This window comes from Diuraphis noxia, unplaced genomic scaffold (assembly GCF_037042655.1).
Source record: "Diuraphis noxia isolate RWA-SAM2 unplaced genomic scaffold, SU_Dnox_SAM2 contig0001, whole genome shotgun sequence".
Classification (NCBI taxonomy): Eukaryota; Metazoa; Arthropoda; class Insecta; order Hemiptera; family Aphididae; genus Diuraphis; species Diuraphis noxia.
In genome coordinates, this window is record NW_028301711.1 from 85,812,840 (window position 1) to 85,836,213 (window position 23,374).

At 26.6% G+C, this 23,374-nt stretch overlaps 3 protein-coding genes across 3 annotated transcripts; all 3 read left to right on the forward strand.

Annotated features, from left to right (window-relative positions):
- The first annotated feature begins 1,251 nt into the window (after positions 1-1,251).
- LOC149062258 (uncharacterized) lies at positions 1,252-4,374 on the forward strand. Its single transcript, XM_089217334.1, has 3 exons — positions 1,252-2,935; positions 3,217-3,469; positions 3,563-4,374. The coding sequence occupies exons 1-3, from the start codon at positions 2,927-2,929 to the stop codon at positions 3,784-3,786; spliced, it is 486 nt and encodes a 161-aa protein (XP_089073460.1). The 5' UTR covers positions 1,252-2,926; the 3' UTR covers positions 3,787-4,374.
- A 245-nt stretch (positions 4,375-4,619) lies between these two features.
- LOC107167090 (coiled-coil domain-containing protein 25) lies at positions 4,620-11,627 on the forward strand. The gene is made up of 6 exons (XM_089217333.1): positions 4,620-4,953; positions 5,059-5,106; positions 6,989-7,080; positions 8,758-8,937; positions 10,297-10,496; positions 11,381-11,627. The coding sequence occupies exons 1-6, from the start codon at positions 4,929-4,931 to the stop codon at positions 11,460-11,462; spliced, it is 627 nt and encodes a 208-aa protein (XP_089073459.1). The 5' UTR covers positions 4,620-4,928; the 3' UTR covers positions 11,463-11,627.
- A 1,663-nt stretch (positions 11,628-13,290) lies between these two features.
- LOC107167091 (mitochondrial proton/calcium exchanger protein-like) lies at positions 13,291-17,872 on the forward strand. The gene is made up of 10 exons (XM_015515988.2): positions 13,291-13,336; positions 13,740-14,152; positions 15,072-15,215; positions 15,274-15,411; positions 15,474-15,677; positions 15,738-16,241; positions 16,326-16,454; positions 16,535-16,707; positions 16,784-16,931; positions 17,661-17,872. The coding sequence occupies exons 1-10, from the start codon at positions 13,291-13,293 to the stop codon at positions 17,766-17,768; spliced, it is 2,007 nt and encodes a 668-aa protein (XP_015371474.1). The 3' UTR covers positions 17,769-17,872.
- The last annotated feature ends 5,502 nt before the right edge of the window (positions 17,873-23,374 follow it).

The window sequence follows — 23,374 nt, forward strand, 5'->3', positions numbered from 1 at the left end:
TTTATATATTAATTTAATATTATAATAAGAAGTTGTAACTATTAAGAGTACAAATCAAGTACATTCATAAATATATCCAAATTCCTTTTTTAATTTTAACTTGCATAATCAAAATATTATTGTTTATTATTATTTTATAAACATTTAGTTATAAAATATTAAGCTTAATTTATATTACACAAAATTCTTAGTTATCTAAATTTTATTTAAATTTATATAATTAATTAAACTAAATCTATAGTTCTGAGTCAATTAGAAGTTATATTATACTTCTTCTAACTGAATTTTATTGTCGTGGTTTATGTTACAATAACAGTCAATGACAAAGAAAAATATTCAAGTCTTTTTCTACATATTTCTAGGAATATAATATTTCCAATTAATATTCTTAGTTAAGTTTAATATGATGCTTTTAGGTATCAACACTTTATCATTAATAATTAGTATAAATTCTTTTAGACAATTGTCAATTATTTATCTTAGTTAGGTCCAATTACAACTAATGAGTAATATGTTATGTTGTACAAATAACTTTTATCTTAAATTTGTCATCACCTATTTATTTTGATGTTAAAAATCATTATTTATCTGTTATACTAAATAATATTAAATATAACAATTTCAAAAAAAAAAAAGATACAAAAATGAAAACAAAATTTTTAGTACTTTATATATCAATCAATGTTGTTTATAATTTTTCTATAACTAATTGAATTTTATTACAAAACTATTGATTTCATTGTTAACTGGTTTGAACACAGCAAAATTAAATTAATTTATTTTGTTTGGTAACCATATATGTTTATACATTCATCTTATGATTCATACTCCATAGAATGCTTGTTGTATAAATTCAAAAAACCTATCCCCCCTTCAAAGCTTTTTTCTGTAACCTAGTAAGTAAGATTTTTAACCTAATACCAATAAATAGTACCTAGGTATAACATTTGATTCTGAGGACCTGATTATTATGTGTCACACGCCCTCATGTGTTGCGTCCGTCTTACCAACGTGTAAGAATTTACATTCATCTATTCCATCATATTTAATATAATATTATGTTTGTTTTATACACCATACAAAATAAAATGACGTGTAGTAACTGTTAAATGAATTGAACTATTATCATTTATTAAACTTAAAGATCGTTAGGAACATTATGTGTGCTTTCTCATGGATTTTTTAAAATTAACTTATTGTATAAATTATGAGAGTTAGTAGACACGGTACCTAACACGAGGGGGTCAGGGAGGGCTTAAGCCTCCTCTAAAAATTGTCTAGTTTTGTTGCCAGTCCTCACACAGAAAACTGTAACATAATGTTACATAATATTTGATATTTGTCTAAGAGTAAATTTATTAATTTTATCAGTCTTAATTTTTTTTTTTTACAGATTAAACTAATTATTTTGTGATAACAAAAAAAAATAGTCATTTATTATTGCATTTACTTAATAATATGCATTAATTATTGAATGGAAATAATGATAAGTAGGTATCCAGACAATGTTCATAGCATTGTCTAAAATTCCTGACAGTCAAATTCATCAGATCAATTCTAAATTCAATCATTTAAATTTAAATTTATGAAACAAAAGTTCAAAATAGAATAATCATTCAGTCATAAAGGTGTTTATAAGAGTAAAAATAAAATTATCGAATTTTTACATAATTTTTAATATGCAGTCATCTAAGATCAGTATTAAAATATTTTTTGATTTCATGAAAAAATAAAAATAAATATTCTTTAGCTATTGAGAAATATATGCTACTTTAGCTATTTTATATTATGTTAAATAAATTATTTATCTGAGTAATCACAATAATGTTTGAGAAAACCATCCCATGTTATTTTTATTTTACCTTTTGGCTTTCAATTGTAGTCGTGGTTTTTAGTTTTTGCTAATTTAGTTTTAATTTATTAAATAATATAAATTATACCACAATAGTACAATTATGTCTAAACAAAAATTCAAAAGTGGTGCTTCAAAAAGAAAAAGAATGGATCAAAATTTGTTAATTAAATGTGCCAATGATAAAACTCAAAAAAAGTTGAATGTTTTTTTAGCAAAAAATACCGGTAAGTAATATCTTTACTATTACATGGTTAAATGGTTAATGGCCATATAATTCAATTTTAAATTAGGAGGATTAAACATATAGATATAGAACATATTGATTCCTTGAAATGTATATACACTTTTTGTTTCATTTTGCAGTTATACAAATTATATTGTTAAACAATTTTTGTGTAGCTTCAAAATATATTTAATTTAAACTTAATAATAGGTTTTTGTATATATGAATTGTGTGATAATATGAATTTGTTTACAATATTGTTATCTAAGGAAAAATTTTAAATTACTATTTGCATTTGTTACCTAATTTACCTAATACAATGAAAGATATAATTTAATAATCAATGTTATTCAATCATTTTTAAACATCTTGAATATAATATTAGAGAATGGAATTGTATTATGTGTGTGTACTTATACATATTTTTACTCTCTGGTAAAAACTAAGAAAAAGCTACCTAGTTTAAGTACATTTTTGTTTTGTTTTTAATTGTTTAATTAGTTTTAAAGGGTTTCAAATGTTTGTGGTAACCAATTTTTTTTTTACTTCTGTGGTTTTTTTTCAACTAAACATAATAATATGTTAGCTGGTGATGATGATAATATAAGACAAACACAAAAGCGCGAATTTTAGTAAGGAATAATTAGGGTACCTAGGTGTTATCATTTACTGAAGTCACTAGTCTATTAAAACATTTAGGATACCTAATTTAATTTTCAAACTATTAGATATTCTTGACATAAATAATAATCTGTGCGAAGTAGAAAGTTTACCCGTAAAAGAATAACACAGTGATAATGTGAATGATTTGAGTAGCTGCAATAACAACAACGAATCACAACCACTCAATGAGTTTGGTAAGAATACAAAAGTTTGTTTATAGTATACCTTACCTACCCATTCAAAAAAACTTATAATAATTTAATTTAACTATTAGACATTCCTGATACAAATAGCCAATATTATTTTATTACATATTATTTTTTAAATATTAATTTAATGATATAAAACTGAGTAAACACAAATGACAGCTAAGGCACTAGCTACAACATAACTAATTATGAGTATTATAAAAAAAATTACTAAAACTAGAGTATAATTTAAATTGTTATCACTATACATTTTAATCTACATTTAGCACCAACAGAAACTGGACATTGTTATTGAGAGCATTTCCTCAAGGTTCGAAGAAAATAATAATTTCAAACCAGATGTAACACTTCCAAAAAATGCACTTATTGGAGTGTTTGACAAGATTTGCAATTATTGTCCAGAAATGTACGAAGACTTCCAAAATGAATACATAAACTATATATTAAAATGGAAAGAAATAAAAAAGATATTGACTGTGTATAATACTGAACAACAAGACTATTATGAAAATATTGATGGTAATAACAAAAATAACTAATATTTTTGAATGTATTAATGTACCTACCTACCCGTTTAATATTGATACTATTATTTTAATTTTGTTTTTTTAGAATGTTCAATTGATGTTGAACTTTTAGTATCGTGCAGTCTTAATACAAACACGAATGCAAAATATTGTGTAATTTGTTGCTTTGATGTGCTTTTGAAATATAACTTTTACACAAATGCATATCCCAGTGTGTTTGTTGCGTATAAACTGATGCTGACATTATCTGTGACACAAGTAGGATGTGAAAGGAGTTTTTCTAAGTTGAAATATATGAAAACTACTTGAAAAATAAATTTTAGAAAGTTTCATGCTAATGAATGTTGTAAAAGATTTACTGAATACAATTGATTTAAATGATATGATAAATTAATTAAATGCTAGGAATAGTACATTAAAAAAATTGTTTCCATTTTAATAATTATATTTTTTTTAACGATTGATTGTGTAGTGTATAATATATAATGATTTGATTGTTAAAAGTATTGCGAGCGAAGCGACCATTTTTATTTACATACATAATATACATAAGCCCTAGTTATATGAGGCCCCAATAAATATATCCTGGTAAAAAAAGTACCCAACCACCCCTGCATGTACATTATGTATCTACTCCCCTCAGCACCCACTGGAAAAATGTTCAAGCGTCGTGCCGTCGTATTTGAGTGTGTAAAACATAACAAATTAAAAATTAAAATTTCGTGAAATACCCACACGAAAGCAAGCATAGATAGACAGGTAATGTTGTCGTGTTCTAGCTTGATAGTAGGTCAATTAATTCTATCATTAATTTGCACAATACTAGAACTACTGAACATAAATTTGCCGTGTAGTGCATTGCCGTGACGAACGCACAAAAATGAACAGCTCTGGGTGTGGCATACTCTCATGATTTTGTTTTAACAGGTTTTTTTTTTTTTTGGTGTTTCACTATCCGTCATCTTATTGTCGCCTTTGATTACATAAATCGGCGACGCGGGCGCCGTGATAAATCGCATCCGGCAACTCGATGTACGCTCACTGAAATCTTGCCGCAGTTGTTCACCCTGATCGTTAGATAACCGATACACATTGATAGTAGATACTAGATATCCACTGTCCACTACTCCACTGGCAGGATGCCGATGCACTCGATACACGTGCGCACGTTTTTGTCGACGATATAATTCTGACGACTTAGTCAAGACCATTACCGACCGCGTGTCATTCCTATACGATTTTCATCGATTCATCATCAACCAGCGATTAATTGCCGTTCGCTAGTGTTTCGTCCGTCAAGCCGGTTGCCGCACACCATCAAACGCGATTCCGGCCGTAAAACCTTTGGCGTATCTGTTGGGAAAACGAATCGCGTTCGTTGTTTTTCGTCGGTTTTGCAATAGGTTTCGCACCACCAACTCTTTTGCACTTCGATCAGCGCAGCGCCCACGATGGTTTTACAGTACACAAGCACAGGTACCTACGTTAGACTTACATAAATACAGCGCCTTGTCGACGAGTGTGATTCAGTTTGACTGCGTTAAACTCTTGTAATGTTACAATGTGTTTGTATTTTTTCAGCTGTCGACCCACCTGTAACGTTGCTGAGAGGTGTAGACAGCTATGAAAGTAAGTCTGCAGCTATTTTTTAGTTTGATCTCATTATTTGTTTGATTCTCCAAGTTGAATTTTTAAAATTAACATTCATTTGTTTTTAAAATGAGTCAAATAGGTGAATAAAGACCTATTTATCTGAAATAATTACTAATGACCTATATTGAGTTTTAAATTAAAAAAAAATAACAAACGGATATTTTTGAATTTGTACATAACATATTATTATGTTACTGCTTTAATATATTTTTTTTAAACTATATATTATGTTCCAGACATTTTTTAAAGTTTCAATAGGTAGTTTGAAATAAAATATGAATTATATAATAGATGAGATTTGAAAACAGACTTTTTATTTCACAGTCTTTCCAGTTTGCTCTTAGAAAAATGCAAAAACAGCAAAAATTAACTATAACTTGATATTTGTAGTTCACATCAACATTGTCATAAGTTATAATTCTGAACTGTAGGGTCCAGTACCATAATCATAATTTGTACGTTGTACCTATTATTGGTTCCAGTATTTATGTACATTAATGCAAAATTTAAATGAATAACAAAATATATCAACATACAATTTTTTTTGTGTCAATATACTTTTATTATATTATTTAAAAGTAAAAATCCTTTTTACTTAAAATCTTAATATGTTAATAGTCACATTAAATTTAAAATAAGGTAAAGCAAATTAAATACTTATACATTATGTGTATACATTTAGATTAGTGTACTGTTTAAACAGATTATAATTTGAAACTTTTAATAAATACTTACATTATTAGTGAAGAGGATTTTTAAATTAATTTATACTAAATGTTATTCCTTTTGTAGAAATTATAAACGTTTTTATTAAACCCACACCTAATATTATTATACCCTAATTGGTGAATTAGGTTCATTATTGCCTCGTCTCTGTGTTGTATAAAATTGATCACCTCACCACAAGGTTGATCATCTATTGTATTATGATATTAGTTATTTACTTTTACAAAATTTTAAAAAGTAAAAAAAGAATTTCAAATATGTTTAGTAGTCTTTTCCCTTATTCCATAAAAAATCACATACTATGTAGACTAATCTTAAAACAAAATGTAGAAATATAAAGGAAAATCAATCATAATAATACATTTTTAATTTACATAATTAATATATCTAAGTTTTAGATTAAGTAGGAATACTCACGCCTTAGGTTGAGTGACAAATTATAAATGATTGGTGGCGGGGCGATAAAAAACAAGTTAATTCAAGCAATTTATTTAACACAAATTTATACCAAAATATTAAGTTATTATTTTTGTTATATCAAGTTATGTAGAGTAATTTGTTTATAATTAATAATAACCAACAAGTATTTAACAGTTTTATTGTTATTTTTCTACTTTCAAATGCATAGCTAACATACAGTGCTTAAATTGAGAAAAAATTAAAAGGAGGATGCAAAAGTGTAAACAAAATGTATAGATCTGAATATTTAAATATTTTATTGATTAAAATATGATTAGAAAGGATGAACTTAATTTTTTTTTTTCAAAAGGAACTCTGTCCTCCTATATTACTCCTCAATTTAAACATAGGTTTGTTTCTACCTAATCTTTTAAATTATTTAACCTATTAAAAATAAATGTTGTATAAAGTAGTTCAAATCAATGTACCTACCTATGTCATACTTGATTTATTTTTTAACATCAATTTTGCATACACATGTCACTTTTTAATGTGATAATTAACTACAAACATCAATATTTGTATTTTTTTAACTTTAAATTTAGGTAAAAATTATACAATTTAACATTAAAAATAGGTAATAATTTATATTATTGTTATGTAAATAAATATATTTAAATTATGAAGTGTATTTATTTTATTATTTAAAAAATGTATTATTACTTTTTTTCAGACGATGAACTGATTGAAAATATGTTACCTGAAGATGTGTGGTTTCATGTAGATAATCTCTCATCAGCACATGTGTACCTAAGGTTAAAAGAGGTAATTTTTATAGTTACTAGCAGTGACGGCGCTAGGGGGGGGGGCAATCAGGGCATTTTAAAATTATATTTAAGGCCCCGCAGTTCTTAAATGATATTTTATACTGTTCAGAGATATGTTGGTTTGGATAATATGGTGTCGGCACCAATGCGGTCGGGACATTTGCGGTCGGCACCTTTTGCGTGCCATTTGCGGTCAATTTATTTCTATCTACCGGACTATACAATTTGGGTGCTATATATAATATTTTATATACTATATACTGAATATGTTAATAGGTAGCTATAATACTTTTTTGCTATAGTTGAAATTATACTACTGATTATTACTATACTTGTCAAATATATTATATTTAAACTTCCCTTCTCACTTTTCCAGGCTTAGGACTGACTCTTAATTTAGGATCCAATGCATTTCCGAGTGATTTACGCCGTATACGATTCAACGTTGTTTTTACCGATGAGTATACTGGAATTTCAGTCACTAAATCTAATCCCTGTTCTAATAATGGTGTAAACTCTTTTCAAAAAATTTGAGCGGGGGAACATGTTGTATCAAGTGTACATTGTTTTGCAATATTGTATATTTTTTTTACTTCAATTTTTGCTAAGTCATATTTACATTTATGATTGGTAACACTTAAAACTTTATTACCTGTCGTTCTTAATCTTCCTTTGCATTTTTCATCTTTTTTTCTCATTCAAGCAAACCCAGGTTATAATATTTGCGTTATTTGTTCGATACTTTCTATATTGATAGTCGTCGTGTATAGCTAGAGGATGACCTTTAGTTGTATCTATCACTTCAAACGAATTATTCATTTTTAATTTAAATTAAATCAAAACACTGTTAACAAATCGAACTGTAGGTACCAAGGCGTATATAATACTAAATTACTAAACACTGAGTAAATATTGCCGACGATGTTAACAAATGATAATAAAAATAAAATATAATAAAATATATCGCCTTATCTATTATGACATCGAATATCCACAATCAACCAAACGGCTGTATCACAAATTGGTTTATCCATTATAAATATACTATGGCTACTAATGTCTAATATAATAATTGTGTGAGTGCGTGTATTACACAGCGAGTACCTATGTATATAGGTGGAACGTTGTTCGCGAAATGAATCCGTTCGCCTGTACACCGTTTATAATATTATTAGTACAGTGAATTGTGATTGACAAATATATTATTATGTGAATTTTTAAACACGTCAGTAAAAAATACTGCCAGTCCTAAGCCTGGAAAAGTGTGAAGGGAAGTTTAAATATAATATATTTGACAAGTATAGTAATAATCAGTAGTATAATTTCATTTATAAATACTTATATTATTTTAATAATTAAAAAAAAAAGTATTATAGCTACCTATTAATATAAATTAAGTATATAGTATATAAAATATTATATATAGCACCCGAATTTTATAGTCAGGTAGATAGAAATAAATTGACCGCAAATGGCACGCAAAAGGTGCCGACCGCAAATGTCCCGGAACCGGATAATATGTAATGTGACTGTTATTTATTTTGACCGGGGCCCCGCAAATCCTATCGCCATCCCTGGTTACCAGTTGAATTGTTTTGTTAAATTAGCAATGATTCTAATTAATTTTGAATGATTTATTGTTTTATCTTTAAATTTATGTTGAATTTGTTTATAGGGTCAAACAATTGATGATATACCTAAAGAATTGTTAGAAGACGCATGCCAATTAGTTAAAGCAAACAGTATTCAAGGATGCAAATTAGCAGAAGTTAAGGTAGTCTACACTATGTGGTCAAATCTTAAGAAGCTACCAGGCATGAAACCTGGGGAAGTGTCATTTTTGAATCCTAGTAGTGTATGTTTGAAATATCTACTTTTTTGTATGTCATAGTCAAAGTGTAAAATTAAGTCATTTTAAACAATGTGTAATATTTCATATTATAAAATAGGCAAAATTAACAAATTATATGTATGAATACTCTTGAACCACTTGAAAGCATTTTTTTTAAACTTATATTTAGTGTTTGTTGAAAATCTGGACATATTAAATTTTAAGTTAAGAAAACATGTAGTATTACAAATTGTATGCTCTGAATAATCCATTTAACTCTGTTAGGTTTAATATTAGTGTGAATTGTGATTTATTATCAAATTCAAAAGTAAGAATATTTTCTAGTGAATCCTATAGGTTTTGTTTTGTCTCATATCTTAAATTAATAAGAATTAAAACATTTAAAATTTATGAACAAGTTACAATTTTAAAATTACCATAGTTTTTTTAAAAATAAAAACAATAAAAAACATGAAATTCACTAGACAATATCTTACATCTAAATTTGATTGTAGGCCAATTCACTCTAATATTAAATCTAGCAGACTTAAATGGATTATTCAGAGCTTAAGATTTGTAAAATGTTTTTAAAACAAAGACAATGAATGAGGCTGTAGTGTTCTTTGAATGAATGTAAATAATTAAAGTCAACTCAAATTTCCGGTAAATGATAGTTAAAATGTATAGTATAAAATATATACTATAGATTAACCTTTTTGATAACCATTAATATCTTGGATTCTTTTTGTTTCTACCTAAAATATCTATTATTCTTTTATTAAATCATTCATTCTATTGCATACTAGTCAGAAATACACACATAAATCATACTGTATAAGGTATATGACTGAAATAAAACAAGCCCTAAATAGTATTAAAGATACTTTTTATTGATACAACATGTATTACTTTTATCTACAGAGGATACTTCTGTTTAAATAGAAAACACATCACTTAAAACGTGTTTTAATTTTCATATAATATTCTAGAGCAGTGCTTCTCAACTCAGAGGCCGCAGTCCCCTAGAGGACCATGGCTATACGAATGAGGGCGCTTAAAATATTTAATTTAAAATGTTATTGGTTATTTAGTTATATTATAACTGGTCATATGATTAATCATTGTCAGTCTAATGTTAGATTACTATTATTATATAACAATACAATTATTAGGGGGCCTTGACAGTTTTACGTTAGATATAACAAAAAAGGTTTAGAACACTGTTCTAGAAGATGGCCTAACTTAAAGGATTTTGGCATTTTATAAAATAGGTAGCCTTTATAAATACTGCTAGTACACTTTGACTTTAACATATATATATAATACATGTTTTAAGATCAATATAAATAACTCAACACAATCTTAATTTTTCTTATCCTATAGGTAAAAAAGGTTAATGTGAAAAAAGAGAAGACCATTGTTAATAGATTACAGAAGACCGAAAAAAGTATAGTAATTGATTACGAGAGCGCAAGGGCTGAAAGGGAACGTAGAGAAATTGAAAAGAAGAAAGCAGCAAGAAAAATAAATTTAGAAAACAAAAAAGAAGAAGAGCGTAGGAACCGCGAAGCTGCTGAACTAAAGTGATTATAAATTATAGCTATAAATTCATAAAAAAAATTCAATATTGTTTGTATTTTCTCTTATTTTATTTTATCTGTACTTAAAATTAATTTATGCTTGTTTAAAAATTAGAATTCACAAGAAAAATGCCAACAATTACATTTTTTATTCTTGAAATTAATATTACAATTGTCTTATAAAAAATTTTTGGTTGGGTAATTGTAAATGAATAAATTTATCCCTATCTAATAGCATGCAAATGTCTAATATAACGTAAAATTTCAATCATTTTAATGGTCATGTGTAAAATTAAAAATTTTAATTATATTTAAAACTGCCTCAATTCACTAGGGTTTCTATAGAAATAAATATTTCCTTTCTTTTTTTTAATCAGTTAGCTTATTTGGTAAATTAGATTTGTGTATATAAAACTAAAATCCTCTATATTGACAGTATTTAATTAACAAATATTTTAACCATCCAAAGTGTAAATTTATTAGGGGAAATGTAAATATTTTTTTGTCATGACGAACTAATACATTTCTATGAGTAAAATCTATTTTATGCTCAATAAGATCAAAATTAATTTAAACTTTATAGTTATATTTGTAAATAGTTTATAAACAATTTTTATGAGTTATTGTTATATGATGATCAGAAAAAGAAATAAGGAGTATTATCAGATGAAATATTTTATCACTTAATCTCAATTCTTCGTGCATAATACCAAACTTAGTTTTTAGTTTTTACCACCATATAATTGTATTAAATGTTTAAAAAATTATAGCATTATTTTAATGATAGTTTTTTTAATCACCCCGATTTACAATTACCTCATTTTGCTATACTTAATTAAAATACAAATCATTAATATTTATTTATCTTATTTTATAATAATTTTCAGGTCTTACTCATCTCTTATGAAAACTGAAAACATGACGGCCAACACTGATTACTCTGGCTATGATTCAGACAGTTTTATGTAAACACACGCACAAAATAAAATAAACAAATAAAAAATAAGAACTTATAAATTCAGTGAGCTTATCATTATTTGTAGTTACTTGTTTACACTTAAGTTAAAAAATATTTTTGTCTCATCAATGTATTTTTTTTTTTTAATAAATGAGCTTAATTAATATTTTAATAAACGTGTTTGATAAATATTATTAATCAATCTTTGACACTTTTAAATACAATTACATTTTTATTTTTATTTAATTAAAGAAATACTCCCAATAAACAGATAGTTTTTGGTTTAAATTATATGTAATATGCTAGGATCTAGGCATTTACATTATAAATACGTAATTCTTGTAGTAACAGGTACTATTAATGAAGAGGAGTTGAATACCCCCTGATAAGTGTTATCACTTTGGCCAGTTTTAATGTACTATTTTGCCTAATTTTGCACTTAATAACAAAAACTTGAAATTGTGGTTAATCTTATGATTTAGATGTTCTTGAAAACTTCTTGTTTCATTCTGTGGCATATGTATTATTTGACAACCAAGAAACTCATCGAGATATTATGAGCAATAATTAATATACGGTGATTTGGTACTCATTGAGAAATTTATAAATATTTATAAATTGGTGATCTTTATTATAAGTTATAGATTATGTTGTAAAAAGTATTTAAGTATTTACTCAAATACTTTTCAAATTAAGTGCTTAAAATATCATCCAAATACTATTAGTAATAAACTTATAAAGTATTTTAAAAAATCTTCAAATAGGTACAAAAAATTATTTTTAGTTCTTTTTAAATTAATTTCATTTAAAAGTTGTTTCATTGCATTTCATAAACATAATTCGTTGGTATGTCATGTTTGTTATTTTATTGTAATGGTCGCACCACCAACACTGAACACTCTTCTTCAAACGCACTGCTAGGTAAAGGGAGTATTGGCTTGATGAAGACCTAAAAATAAAGTACAAATATTTTTATTATATTACTTATATTACTAACACTTGATTTTTCTTATTGATCTTGCTGTTTGAATTCTGATGCCTCGACTTGATAAAATATAAAGTCACAAAAATTTTAAGATGTTCAACTGTACAAAAACTGAAAAAATAAAATAGCCCACAACGACGCTAATTGCAGATTATCAATAAAAATCGGAGTCATACAGATTAACAGATGTCCAGAGGATTGAGACATTCAATATCGGTGACCTAGTGTCGCTAATGCTAGATTCCCTGGAATTAGAATACTGTGGCAGATTTCGCGGGACCTGTAAAGTCGGTCAAATAGTCCGTGGAGCGCGAGAGGCCACTGGTGAGGTGGTTTTTCCGATCTGTCGGCGGGCGGTGGGTCGTCGACAACGGTGACAGTGCCACCGTAGCCACCTGACTGTGTTCCGATGATGAAAGGCGCAAACGCTAATGATGATTACTACCATTGTAAGGGTGTCCTAGGTGGAGGATTATTACACCAGATCATCCAAAACAAAAGTTGTAAGATTATTAAAAATAAAAAAGTAAAACAAATTAAAAATTAAAATATTAAAATAATAAACCTGTTGCAATTATTGTTTAATCTAGCCAATCACTATTGTTTGGCAGTCTAGTAATCAGTAATTAATCAGTCTGTGTAGAAACAAACAATATTGTTGTCAGGAGGAGAGTAATAAATCAGAAATTTATTAAAAGTACTTTTAATTTGTTGTTGATAGTTTTGTATCATTGCTAGAAGTAATTTTAGAAGATTATATTGTGTATTAGTTACATTCTATCTTTTTTGGATCAAAAAATAAAATGTCTCTGTTAACCGCTTAAAGCAACTTACAGGAAAACCTTATTTCCAAAATGAATTTAACAAGAGTTGTCAAATTGGTAGCAAGACTCAACAGAAGTAAGTGTTTGAATTAAAGTTATAAATTATTATTGATTATTATTAATATAGAAACAAATCTACTTAGTCAAATATTTTTTTCCTAAAAAAAAAGATACCATTAATGTCATATAATGTTAAAAATATTGAAGGAAACGGACTAGACGGTCAGATAGGTAATTTGGTTTTTCAAGATAAATTATATTAATCAAATATTTTCATTACTAAAATTATTATATACATCAATAATAAGTACTTACCAATAATCTGATCTAACATTTATCAGTATGTAATAATGACAACAGTACTACTAACTCTGTAATTATTACAGCACCAACCTATGCCGACCTACCTACGTCTATTTATTGTATAATTATACATTAATAGTTACATTCTCAATATTATTTTATTGTTTTTTTTTCAGATTTGTATGCGTATAACATTAATAAAACTAAAACTATTTGTTTGAGTTCACATTTGTCTACGTTTTCTAGTAATTACTTTTACTCAAATATTTCCTCAAATCAATTCCTCCCAATATCCTATAGAACAAATCATCTGAATTCTAAAATTCGTCAAATATCATATACATCGTCACTATTATCGAAAAATCAATGTTCCAAAATTAAAGAAGCTGTAAATGCTGACAAAATAAAATGTAAAAACAAAGAAGCTAATATAAAAAAACTTAAAAAATCGCTGAAACAAAGAATTATTGATGAACTTTATCATTTTTATTATGGTTTTAAACTTCTGGGACTCAACACTAAAATCTCTTTTTATTTGGCTATTAAAAAATTGAGAGGTATTGAATTAACAAGAAGAGAACATAAATTAGTAAGCTTGTTACAAATTAAGTAACTACATAAATATACAATTGATAATTAAATTATAGCCTATATATGATAGTTGGTATTTAAAATTTATTGAAAATTAAAAATAATATGATAGTAATTACTATGGTTTTTTTTTTTATTGTCAATATATACTATACTTATCTGTTATAAGTTATCAGATAAGCAAAGTCGGTATTAACTAGTTCAAAAACTATCTAGTTGGTTTATTTTTTAATAAACACAAGAACTAGTTAAAGAATACACTAATAACATAGCTTTTAAAGTACCTAAATGTTATAAATAGTATTAAAAATTATGTTTGCCATAGGTACATATTTATAATTATAGTTAAAAACAATTAATTAAATTGATTGAAAGTAATTCAAGTAATTCCATACAAATAAACAAATTATTATTCTTTTATGCAATAAAAAGGGTAGTATATGATGCATTTCTAACAATATTTTGTTAGTTATTAATACTTATTATTTAAATAATTGAAATTTGCACAATCACTATGTATAACTAATATGGTAATTAAAAGATTGACTTATTTTTAACCGAGTCAATTAATATTATTATTCATATTTACTGTAACCTTACTGTTCGTGAATAATTATTAACTGACTTGTTTAAGTCATTTTTTTAAGGGTACATTTATACAAATGCAATTCACTTTATGAATTATAGTTAAAACAAATTTAACTTTTGGATGAAATTTTTAAAATATAATTTTATTTTGTGAGTTATGTATTAACTTAGTTTGTAAGAATTAGATAAAGATACATAGTAAATAATATTTGATGAATACTTATTGTTAGTAAATAATTTTGTAATTAGTAAGTAGGCATATCAATAAAAATAAAGATGAACAATTTTTTTATCGAACTTTATGAATTAATTTATATACATTATTTCAGTTCGTTCAAACTATAGCTGATCTTTTGCGACTAATACCTTTTTCTGTGTTCATTCTCGTTCCATTCATGGAGTTGACTTTGCCTTTTTTTATAAAGTTTTTCCCGGGCATGCTACCAACTACATTTCAAACAAAGGATCAAAAGGTAAACTAATTATTTATAAAAAAAAACCCGTAATCTAAATTTTAACGAATTATTTTAGGAAATAAAACTCATACAGTCTCTCAAAGTGAAACTTGAAATGGCCAAATTTCTTCAAAAGACTTTAGACAACATGTCTGTGTGTGGTAAAGAACACACGAGTGAATTAGCTCAAGAATTTGCGGACTTTTTCTCAAAAGTATAAGTGATTTTGTATATTTTTAACTTATATACATTTTTTCAACTTCAACTACATATTAGGTAAGAAAAGAAGGTATTGTTATACCAGCTCACGAAATGCTTAAGTTTTCAAAGCTATTCAAAGATGAAATCACTCTTGACTCACTACCTCGACCACAGTTAGTTGCCCTTTGTCGAGTCCTTGAACTACAATCGTTTGGGACTTCAAGCGTTTTGAAATATCTTTTGACTCTTAAACTTCGATCTTTATTAGTTGACGATAAGGTAAACAACATATTATTTCAATTTTAATCATTTGATGACAATATTATTTTAAATATTTAGATGATTCAAAAAGAAGGCGTTGATTCTCTGACGTTGAGTGAGCTTCAAGAAGCCTGTAAGTCTCGTGGTATGGGTGCTTATGGTCTCACTGAAAACCGCTTGAAACAACAGTTAACCCAGTGGCTAGACCTATCACTCAATGAAAGAGTTCCACCATTATTACTTCTCCTCTCTAGAGCGTTTAGTCTTACATCTAATATTCCAACTAATGATTTACTGAAAAATACGATATGTTCTCTGCCTTATGGTGTTGGTGCATCAACTGAAGCTGACTTGTGTGAACGCGATGGTGCTATAAATAATAAGGTAAAATTGGAAGCAACCGAAAAAGAGGAACGTAAGGCAAAAGAAGAAATTGAAGAAGAGGAACATAAGGCAAAAGGAGAAATTGAAGAATGTATGGGAAAAAATATATTACTACAACTAGATGATACCCTTAAAAAAACTTCAAATCATACATGCAATAAAGTTGATGTTTTAAAAGATGCAACTGGAATTGAAGGAGTAAATCTAGATATATTGTTATGTGGATTATACATGGTTATATTGGATTGTTCGTTTTTAATTCACCGAAATGATTATGTATAGGAATTATCATCAACTGATTTAAAAACATTGGAATGTGCTATAGAAAATATGTGCTCAAACCAATCTAAACTTCTTCTTGAAATATCAGAAATCTGTGAATTGAAGAATGAACTTAAATGTTACCAAAATGTAAGTAGTAGATACCCAATAGGTAGTGAAGTATATTATTATCTTAAATTAACTGCGTTACATTTTGCTATTGGCTTTAGGATAGACATGATCTTCAAGAAATAATGGGATCTGTGGAAGAGGAACAAGTTAGAGAATCGGAGCCAGCTAAACAATTATATAATGCACTCATTAAAATAATAAATGACATAGATCAGGTCGTCAATGAATTAGAGAAAAAAGAATTAGTCAGTGCAAATATTACTACCGATGGGTAAATACTTAAATATTTCATTTTTATCATATTATTAGTTATTTTCACAATTGAATTATGTTTATCTTTATTTTAGTAAATTAATCAAGATTGATGAACTAATCGCAGTAGTACGAAAATTACAAAATGTACCAGATGAATGCAAAATACAAAAAATAGTTAAAATATTGTCTAAAATAGACAATGATAAAGATGGTTCAATAAGATTAGATATTTTGTTGAAAGTAAGCATCATAAAAATAATTATCTTGTTGGGCGTCATCCGAATATTCGATTGCGTCCACAACATGGATAAGTAAAATTATTTTTTTCAACTTTTTATGTTCCGATTGTGTCCTATTGTATAATATATAAGCATACAATCAAACTACTATTTTAATATGATTTTAGTAATAACTGTTGAAGTATTGGATACTTACATTCAAAGTTCTAGGATTGATATACTTATTGATGCTAGGATATAATAGGTATGTAGAAAAAAGAGTTAAATTTTGAATAAAAGCTTTCACAAGTGTAGTAGGTACGTTGCATACCATTGCTTATTTTAGTCCAACTCATTCATTTAGAATTTCCAATACAAACTATAAAGTTTAAAGTATCTTTAGACTCTAAGCACTTGGTGACTGGTGTACCTATACTAAATCGCTACGTAATCGTAAATTGATTAGAATATCAGAATACCAGCCTTAAAATAAAATGTTCGTAATCTCATCAAGTAAAAACAAATTTATGTTAAAAAATACCATACGCAATAAATTTATTAGATTTAATATTTAATGTGTCACATTAATGCTTACCTACTATACAATAGGACGCAATCGGAGTACAGCAAAAATAGGTAAAAAATCGTTTACGTGTGTCCGGGACACAATCAACAAATTCCGGTCTTGTTTGTAACTATTGATTACTAGATTAGTATTATTAAATGTATAATATATTATGAATTATTTTAGATGCTGCGTCTGATGAATAAAGTAAATATGAATTTATCTGATGAAACAATGAATATAATAATGCAAATAGTTATTAAAGAGCAAAATATTGGCAAAAGTGGTACCTAGTTCTTAGTTTCTTACACTAAATAATTACCATCATAGACTTTTAAAGTTATATTTCTATTTGACATTTTCGCCGTAAGATTATCGTTGTTTACCAATTGATCCAAATTAAAACTGCATAACACATTTCTTATTAATCAAAAATCATTGTTTATTTTGAATTAATATTATTATAATTAAATTATAATTAACCGGTTATTTGTTGGTTTTGAACTTTTAATAAATGTTAATAAAGTTATTATTATTACAACTGTAAAACATTTAGATAGAAAAGCATTCAATTTGTAAGTATATTTTATTTAAATTAATTTTGTTAAAAGACAATAATATTTGGTCAAATACCTTATATAAAATAATCTTTTAAACTAATTTTTACACTGCTTATATATATATATAAATATAATATAAATGTCATATACCAAGGTGTTTTATGCCTGATTAAAAAAAATAATAAGTTAATACAAGTAGTAACTGGCTTTTTGTGCAGCCTGCGCATATAAGTAATAATTAGAATTACGTTATACTCTGTAAAGCAAGAACGCACCGCAACCGACCAAAATTGGTTTGATTTCACGCATTTTCTCCTCGCGCAAATCCTAGTAGGTACCTATTTCCTCTTACCTATACCTATAGACCTTAGACATTTAGACCCATGGTTGAAATATACTCCTTCTCCAACAAATATATGAAGATACAACAAAAATTGAAGCTTTCATGAAGCCAGTAATAATATACATACCTAATTGGTAATTGTGATATCCTTTTACGTTGGTAGCCATTTTATTGTATGTGATGATAAAAATTCGAGTTTACGTGCAATAATTTGTATATTTCAATCCTGCCTAGACCGACGTAAATTTCGCTAGACCCCCACAAATTTTGAATTTATTTTTCACTTAAATTAGTACACCTTAAATGTAAATTAATTATACTTGTAAAAACCATCACTGAACGAAAAAACTAGGTGAAATTAATAATACTATGAGTTGAATTAATAATAAAGTTATTAAAATACGGTCAATAAAGGCAATTATTAATAATACAGATTTTATTTTATTAAACTCGCAGTCAATAAATAAAATTATTAAATTAAAAAAGAAATTATTAATTTAATAAATTTAATAAATTTAATACAATTATTTTATACATTTGGGAAGACATCTTACCAAAATAGTTTATTAAATTTACCATGTATTTATTCATTCGATAGTTAAAAACTGTTAAATTAACTATACTTTTTTTCTAAAACAAAAATATTTTAATTGAATGAATAAATTTAACTTAATTGAATTATGATTTTTATTTATTAAAATAAAAAAATTTTAATTGAATGAATAAATTTAATTTAATTTAATTATAATTTTTTTTTATTAAAAAAAAAATAATTGATTGTTATTTTAAATACCAATATAGTGTACGATTTAAAATACACATGCTAATGCTAACCATGTACATTGTTGCACAAAAAGGTAATATATTTTTAAAAAAAAGATTAATATGTTTTAGTGTTTTACTTACAACGATAAGGTAAAATAAACCAAAGTAAGTACCTATTGACTATAATATGTGTAATAATTAAAACTTACCTCTAACTTTGGTACTGGCAAAAATTAATCAAATACAATTTAAAATTACGTTAAACGTTTTTATTTAAAACCAATTCGTGATTAACTTCTGCAATATAAAAATATTTTGCATTGTAGGTGTACCTATATGGAAGGTGTACTATAAATTGTTGTCATTTCGTATGTGTCACCTGCAATTACAAAAATCTACAAAGTTGAAGTAAAAATCTTCAATCAAAATAAATTATTCATGACAATAATTTATACAGATACGAATTTTTTTAATGGATGCAATTATAATTTAGTAGTGCAATTACTCGTAAGATAAAATGAACTTATATGCGATAAAATCGATTACAGTGTAACGTAAAAATTTAAAATAGTTGAAATTGGTAATTTGTACAATATATATAACTTATAAGGTAATAAGTCTCATTACATTGTATTCCGAAAACAGTTTGTCAACGTTGCACAGTTTAAAAAAATTTTTATTACAATTATTTCGGGCGCAAATAGTTTATAAAAAAGGTGCAATGGGCGTAAATGGTTTGCACCGATAAGTAAGTAGGTACCAATTAATAAATATTGTAGTATATAGGCTTAAAATACCTTAAAATATATTAAAGCTTTTAATTGTATAAAATTACCAAGTTAACCTGTTGATATCTTTTTTTACGCTTCGTCACCTCGATGATAAAGACATAAATTACGTTAACTGAAAACTTGCGATAAAATTAAATCATCAGCGTTACTAACATAAACAACTAATTTAACCTTTTCTTTTCACATGAAAAACTTAAAATATGAATAAAGTTTTGGTGCACTGTAATAATTAGGGTTAGGTACGCATATTTTAACGCATTACACTTTCCACTAGAAAACAATTTTGATAGTTGCTTATTGCCAGTTACCTTTAATACAGTTTTGGCACTTGGCAGCCATGAATTCAGCTGAAACGTAAAGCCTAATCAAGATCACAATACTGTTACGATATTTACAAGATCACAAAACAAAAATGTATAGAATTTATAAATATTTATTGGTAAAATGGTCCTAAGCCTCTAAGGTATAGTATATTAGTAGGTCAAGTTAATTTCCAAAGTACCAGAATTTATATAGTTAACATATTTACTGTTTAAAAAAATATTCAAGATTTAATCAAACTTATTTTCAATGTCTGTTTAAAGATAATAATATTGCAAGAACTTAACCCGTATCGATGCATAACCCCACATCCTGTGCACACCTATTAATGATATTTTTATAGTCGTCTAACCACATGATTTCGTATTTCCCTAATGTTAATGATTTCCACGAAATGCTTTCTCACTTACAATTACAAAGTTGGTCGCACCCTACCCTAGCTTGGTTCGGCTGGTGCCTAGTTGACGTGAACTAGACAATGCGGGACGCTAGTCCATAGCATATATATGTATATAGCTATCTATCTTTATAGTTGTACCTCTATATCTATGATGTCTGTTTATCCTTTATTTAAATGCTTTATAATATATGCTTAATTTTTACTTTTTCCAATAAACACGCTTGGATAAATACTGCAATTATAATTATATCAAATTTCGTCGCAATCGGTCCATCAATTGGAATTGGAATGCATAAAGGATAAATAGACAGAAGTCCATTTTTTTAAATTTTTTTCCATATGAATTTCCCATTAAACATACTAACGCTTGTGATTTATTAATTTATTAATTCGCTTAACAAATCATGGAATAAGTAATTTTGAGCAACATTTGTAAACACCTTTTGAATGAGTTCAGCTTTTATTGTGTTAATTGATAAAAACTCTTAGGAAAGGTGATGCAGCCAGTCAGCTCTTATATAGGAAAATTGCCATTACCAATATCAATGAGTTGTTTAAAGAATATATGTCTCTAGATTGATCATTTTGCTACATGACACGCATATTCTTGCTTAAATGTAATATCTCGAGATGTTTCCACAATTGGAGGACTTAAAACATGCATTCAGTTCATCAGCTAGCGTTGAATGTGGAACCACTGGCAATGTTTGGTAAAAATCACTTGGTAATAAAATCATTGGATATTTAAGTAAGTATAATACATTTTCAAAAATATTATGTATAATGATATAATAATATAATAATATATATTACATATTATAATATTGTGTGAAAACATAGAGTCCAAATTTTTTTAAGAAATTGGCATGCTTATTGCAGCTAATGGTTTTATTCATAATACTGAAATAATGATTTATTTACGCAAAATGAATGGCTTTTTAAGGATCGTGTAAATAAAAAAAACGTGCCAACAGACGCTATATATATGTGTATTATAATAATTATATTATAATATTATAATGGGTGCATGATATGATGAGTTATGACCCACCGGCCACCATCATTTATCGTCAAATTCAATTATTCTTACCATCACAAGTTATTCATTGTGGTTATTACTACCTAGTAGGCAATTATCATCCTGCGTCCTAAATGTTATAAGAACATTAGGTAATTTTATCAGATAATTAAATTATGGCTATAGTGGCTAATATTCTACTTATTTGACTATAATATATGCAGTTAATTTTTCGAAAAACAAATCAATTGTTTATATTAAATTATTATTAAATAGATTTAAAGTGGGAAATGATCAGTTCGTATCATAAATTGCAAAACAACAAAAATATAACAATCAACACTTTACATGGCTTGTACTGTTATTTCTTAGTGGCAAGTATTTTTTTTTTATTAACCAGAAAATATTATTAATTTCACTCACTAAAACGTACTGCAAGTTGACATTGTTGTTATAAAACACACCCTAATCCTCAAAAAATTTGTTTGAAAATAACTTTTTTGCATTACTAAAACGTTCAAGAACAAACTTTCTAGAATCTAGACTGTAGATCATAGAAAAGAGATTAAATAGAAAGGCCACTCCTGTAGAACATTTTGAAAACTATATAAATTGTACCTATCTACTCGTATAAAACATTTTTTACAAATGTATTACATGTATACTTGTACATTTTTAATTACAGTGCATAATATAATTATAATGTTATTAAACAACTTGAACTTCTAGTTAAATAATGTAATAATTATAAAAATAACAAGTTCAAATTCAATGGAAATACTTCTACTGATCACTCGCTTAAAAATGTACACCTATATGTGATTAGAAATTTGAGTCAGTCGTCACTATACTAAGTTACTGGATGTTTAAATATCTTTCTTATTCTTTTGAATAATTTTCGAAAAAATTGAGAAATTTTTAAAATTACTGTTTTTGAGTATACAATTTGGATTCAGATTAGAATTGCTGTATAAAGAAACTTAATGAGTTTTTTAACAACTGGAAATTATTTTTAAAAAATATGATAAAAATAGTTGTCACTTAATGTTGTAAATCTTACACAACTTAATATAAAACAAAACTTCTTTTGCCATACGATCCTCAGCTTGGAAACACTTGTGTTGCTTGCTCATTTCAACTATTACAACATTTTATTATTATCAAAAACATTGGTGAATTAATAAAAAATGTATTTTAAATAATGATTAAAAATAAATAAATTACAGTTAAATTCAATGTCAAAATTAAAATAATTAATTGATCATAAAAACAGTAATAATAGTCGATTGAAATTCATTAAAATATACAGTAAAAATGTATAAAATATTATGGTGTAATAAATTATAAATTATCAATGTGTTGAATTTTAAAGAATTGTTCGGTGATGTGTTTTATAAGAAATTACCATTCAATTGTATCATTCGATGACATAAACAATGTCCCCATGGCCCATGTCCAATTTCTAATCAGTATAATATAGTAGTACCTATTGTACTTACACAACTTTAAACAATCTTTCAACTCAAAACATGTTTACACGCACTTAAAAAACAAATCATTATAAGCCATAAACAACATCGAAATGTTCAAAATCTTTAAGTTGACACTCTATTACACGCAGAAATTGCTGTTTTATAGAATTTTCAAGGCAATAGTGGTGAGTGGCATCGAGTGTGTTGTAAATTGTAATAAATAAACAAAA

Excerpts from the sequence above, each read along its gene's own strand:
- LOC149062258 (XM_089217334.1), top strand. Across the intron at positions 3,470-3,562 it reads CTATTATGAAAATATTGATG|AATGTTCAATTGATGTTGAA; the intron begins GTAATAACAAAA and ends TTGTTTTTTTAG.
- LOC107167090 (XM_089217333.1), top strand. The coding sequence starts at position 4,929 with ATGGTTTTACAGTACACAAGCACAG. Across the intron at positions 8,938-10,296 it reads CATTTTTGAATCCTAGTAGT|GTAAAAAAGGTTAATGTGAA; the intron begins GTATGTTTGAAA and ends CTTATCCTATAG. Across the intron at positions 10,497-11,380 it reads CGCGAAGCTGCTGAACTAAA|GTCTTACTCATCTCTTATGA; the intron begins GTGATTATAAAT and ends AATAATTTTCAG.
- LOC107167091 (XM_015515988.2), top strand. The coding sequence starts at position 13,291 with ATGAATTTAACAAGAGTTGTCAAATTGGTAGCAAGACTCAACAGAA. Across the intron at positions 14,153-15,071 it reads CAAGAAGAGAACATAAATTA|TTCGTTCAAACTATAGCTGA; the intron begins GTAAGCTTGTTA and ends ACATTATTTCAG. Across the intron at positions 15,412-15,473 it reads TTGCGGACTTTTTCTCAAAA|GTAAGAAAAGAAGGTATTGT; the intron begins GTATAAGTGATT and ends ACTACATATTAG.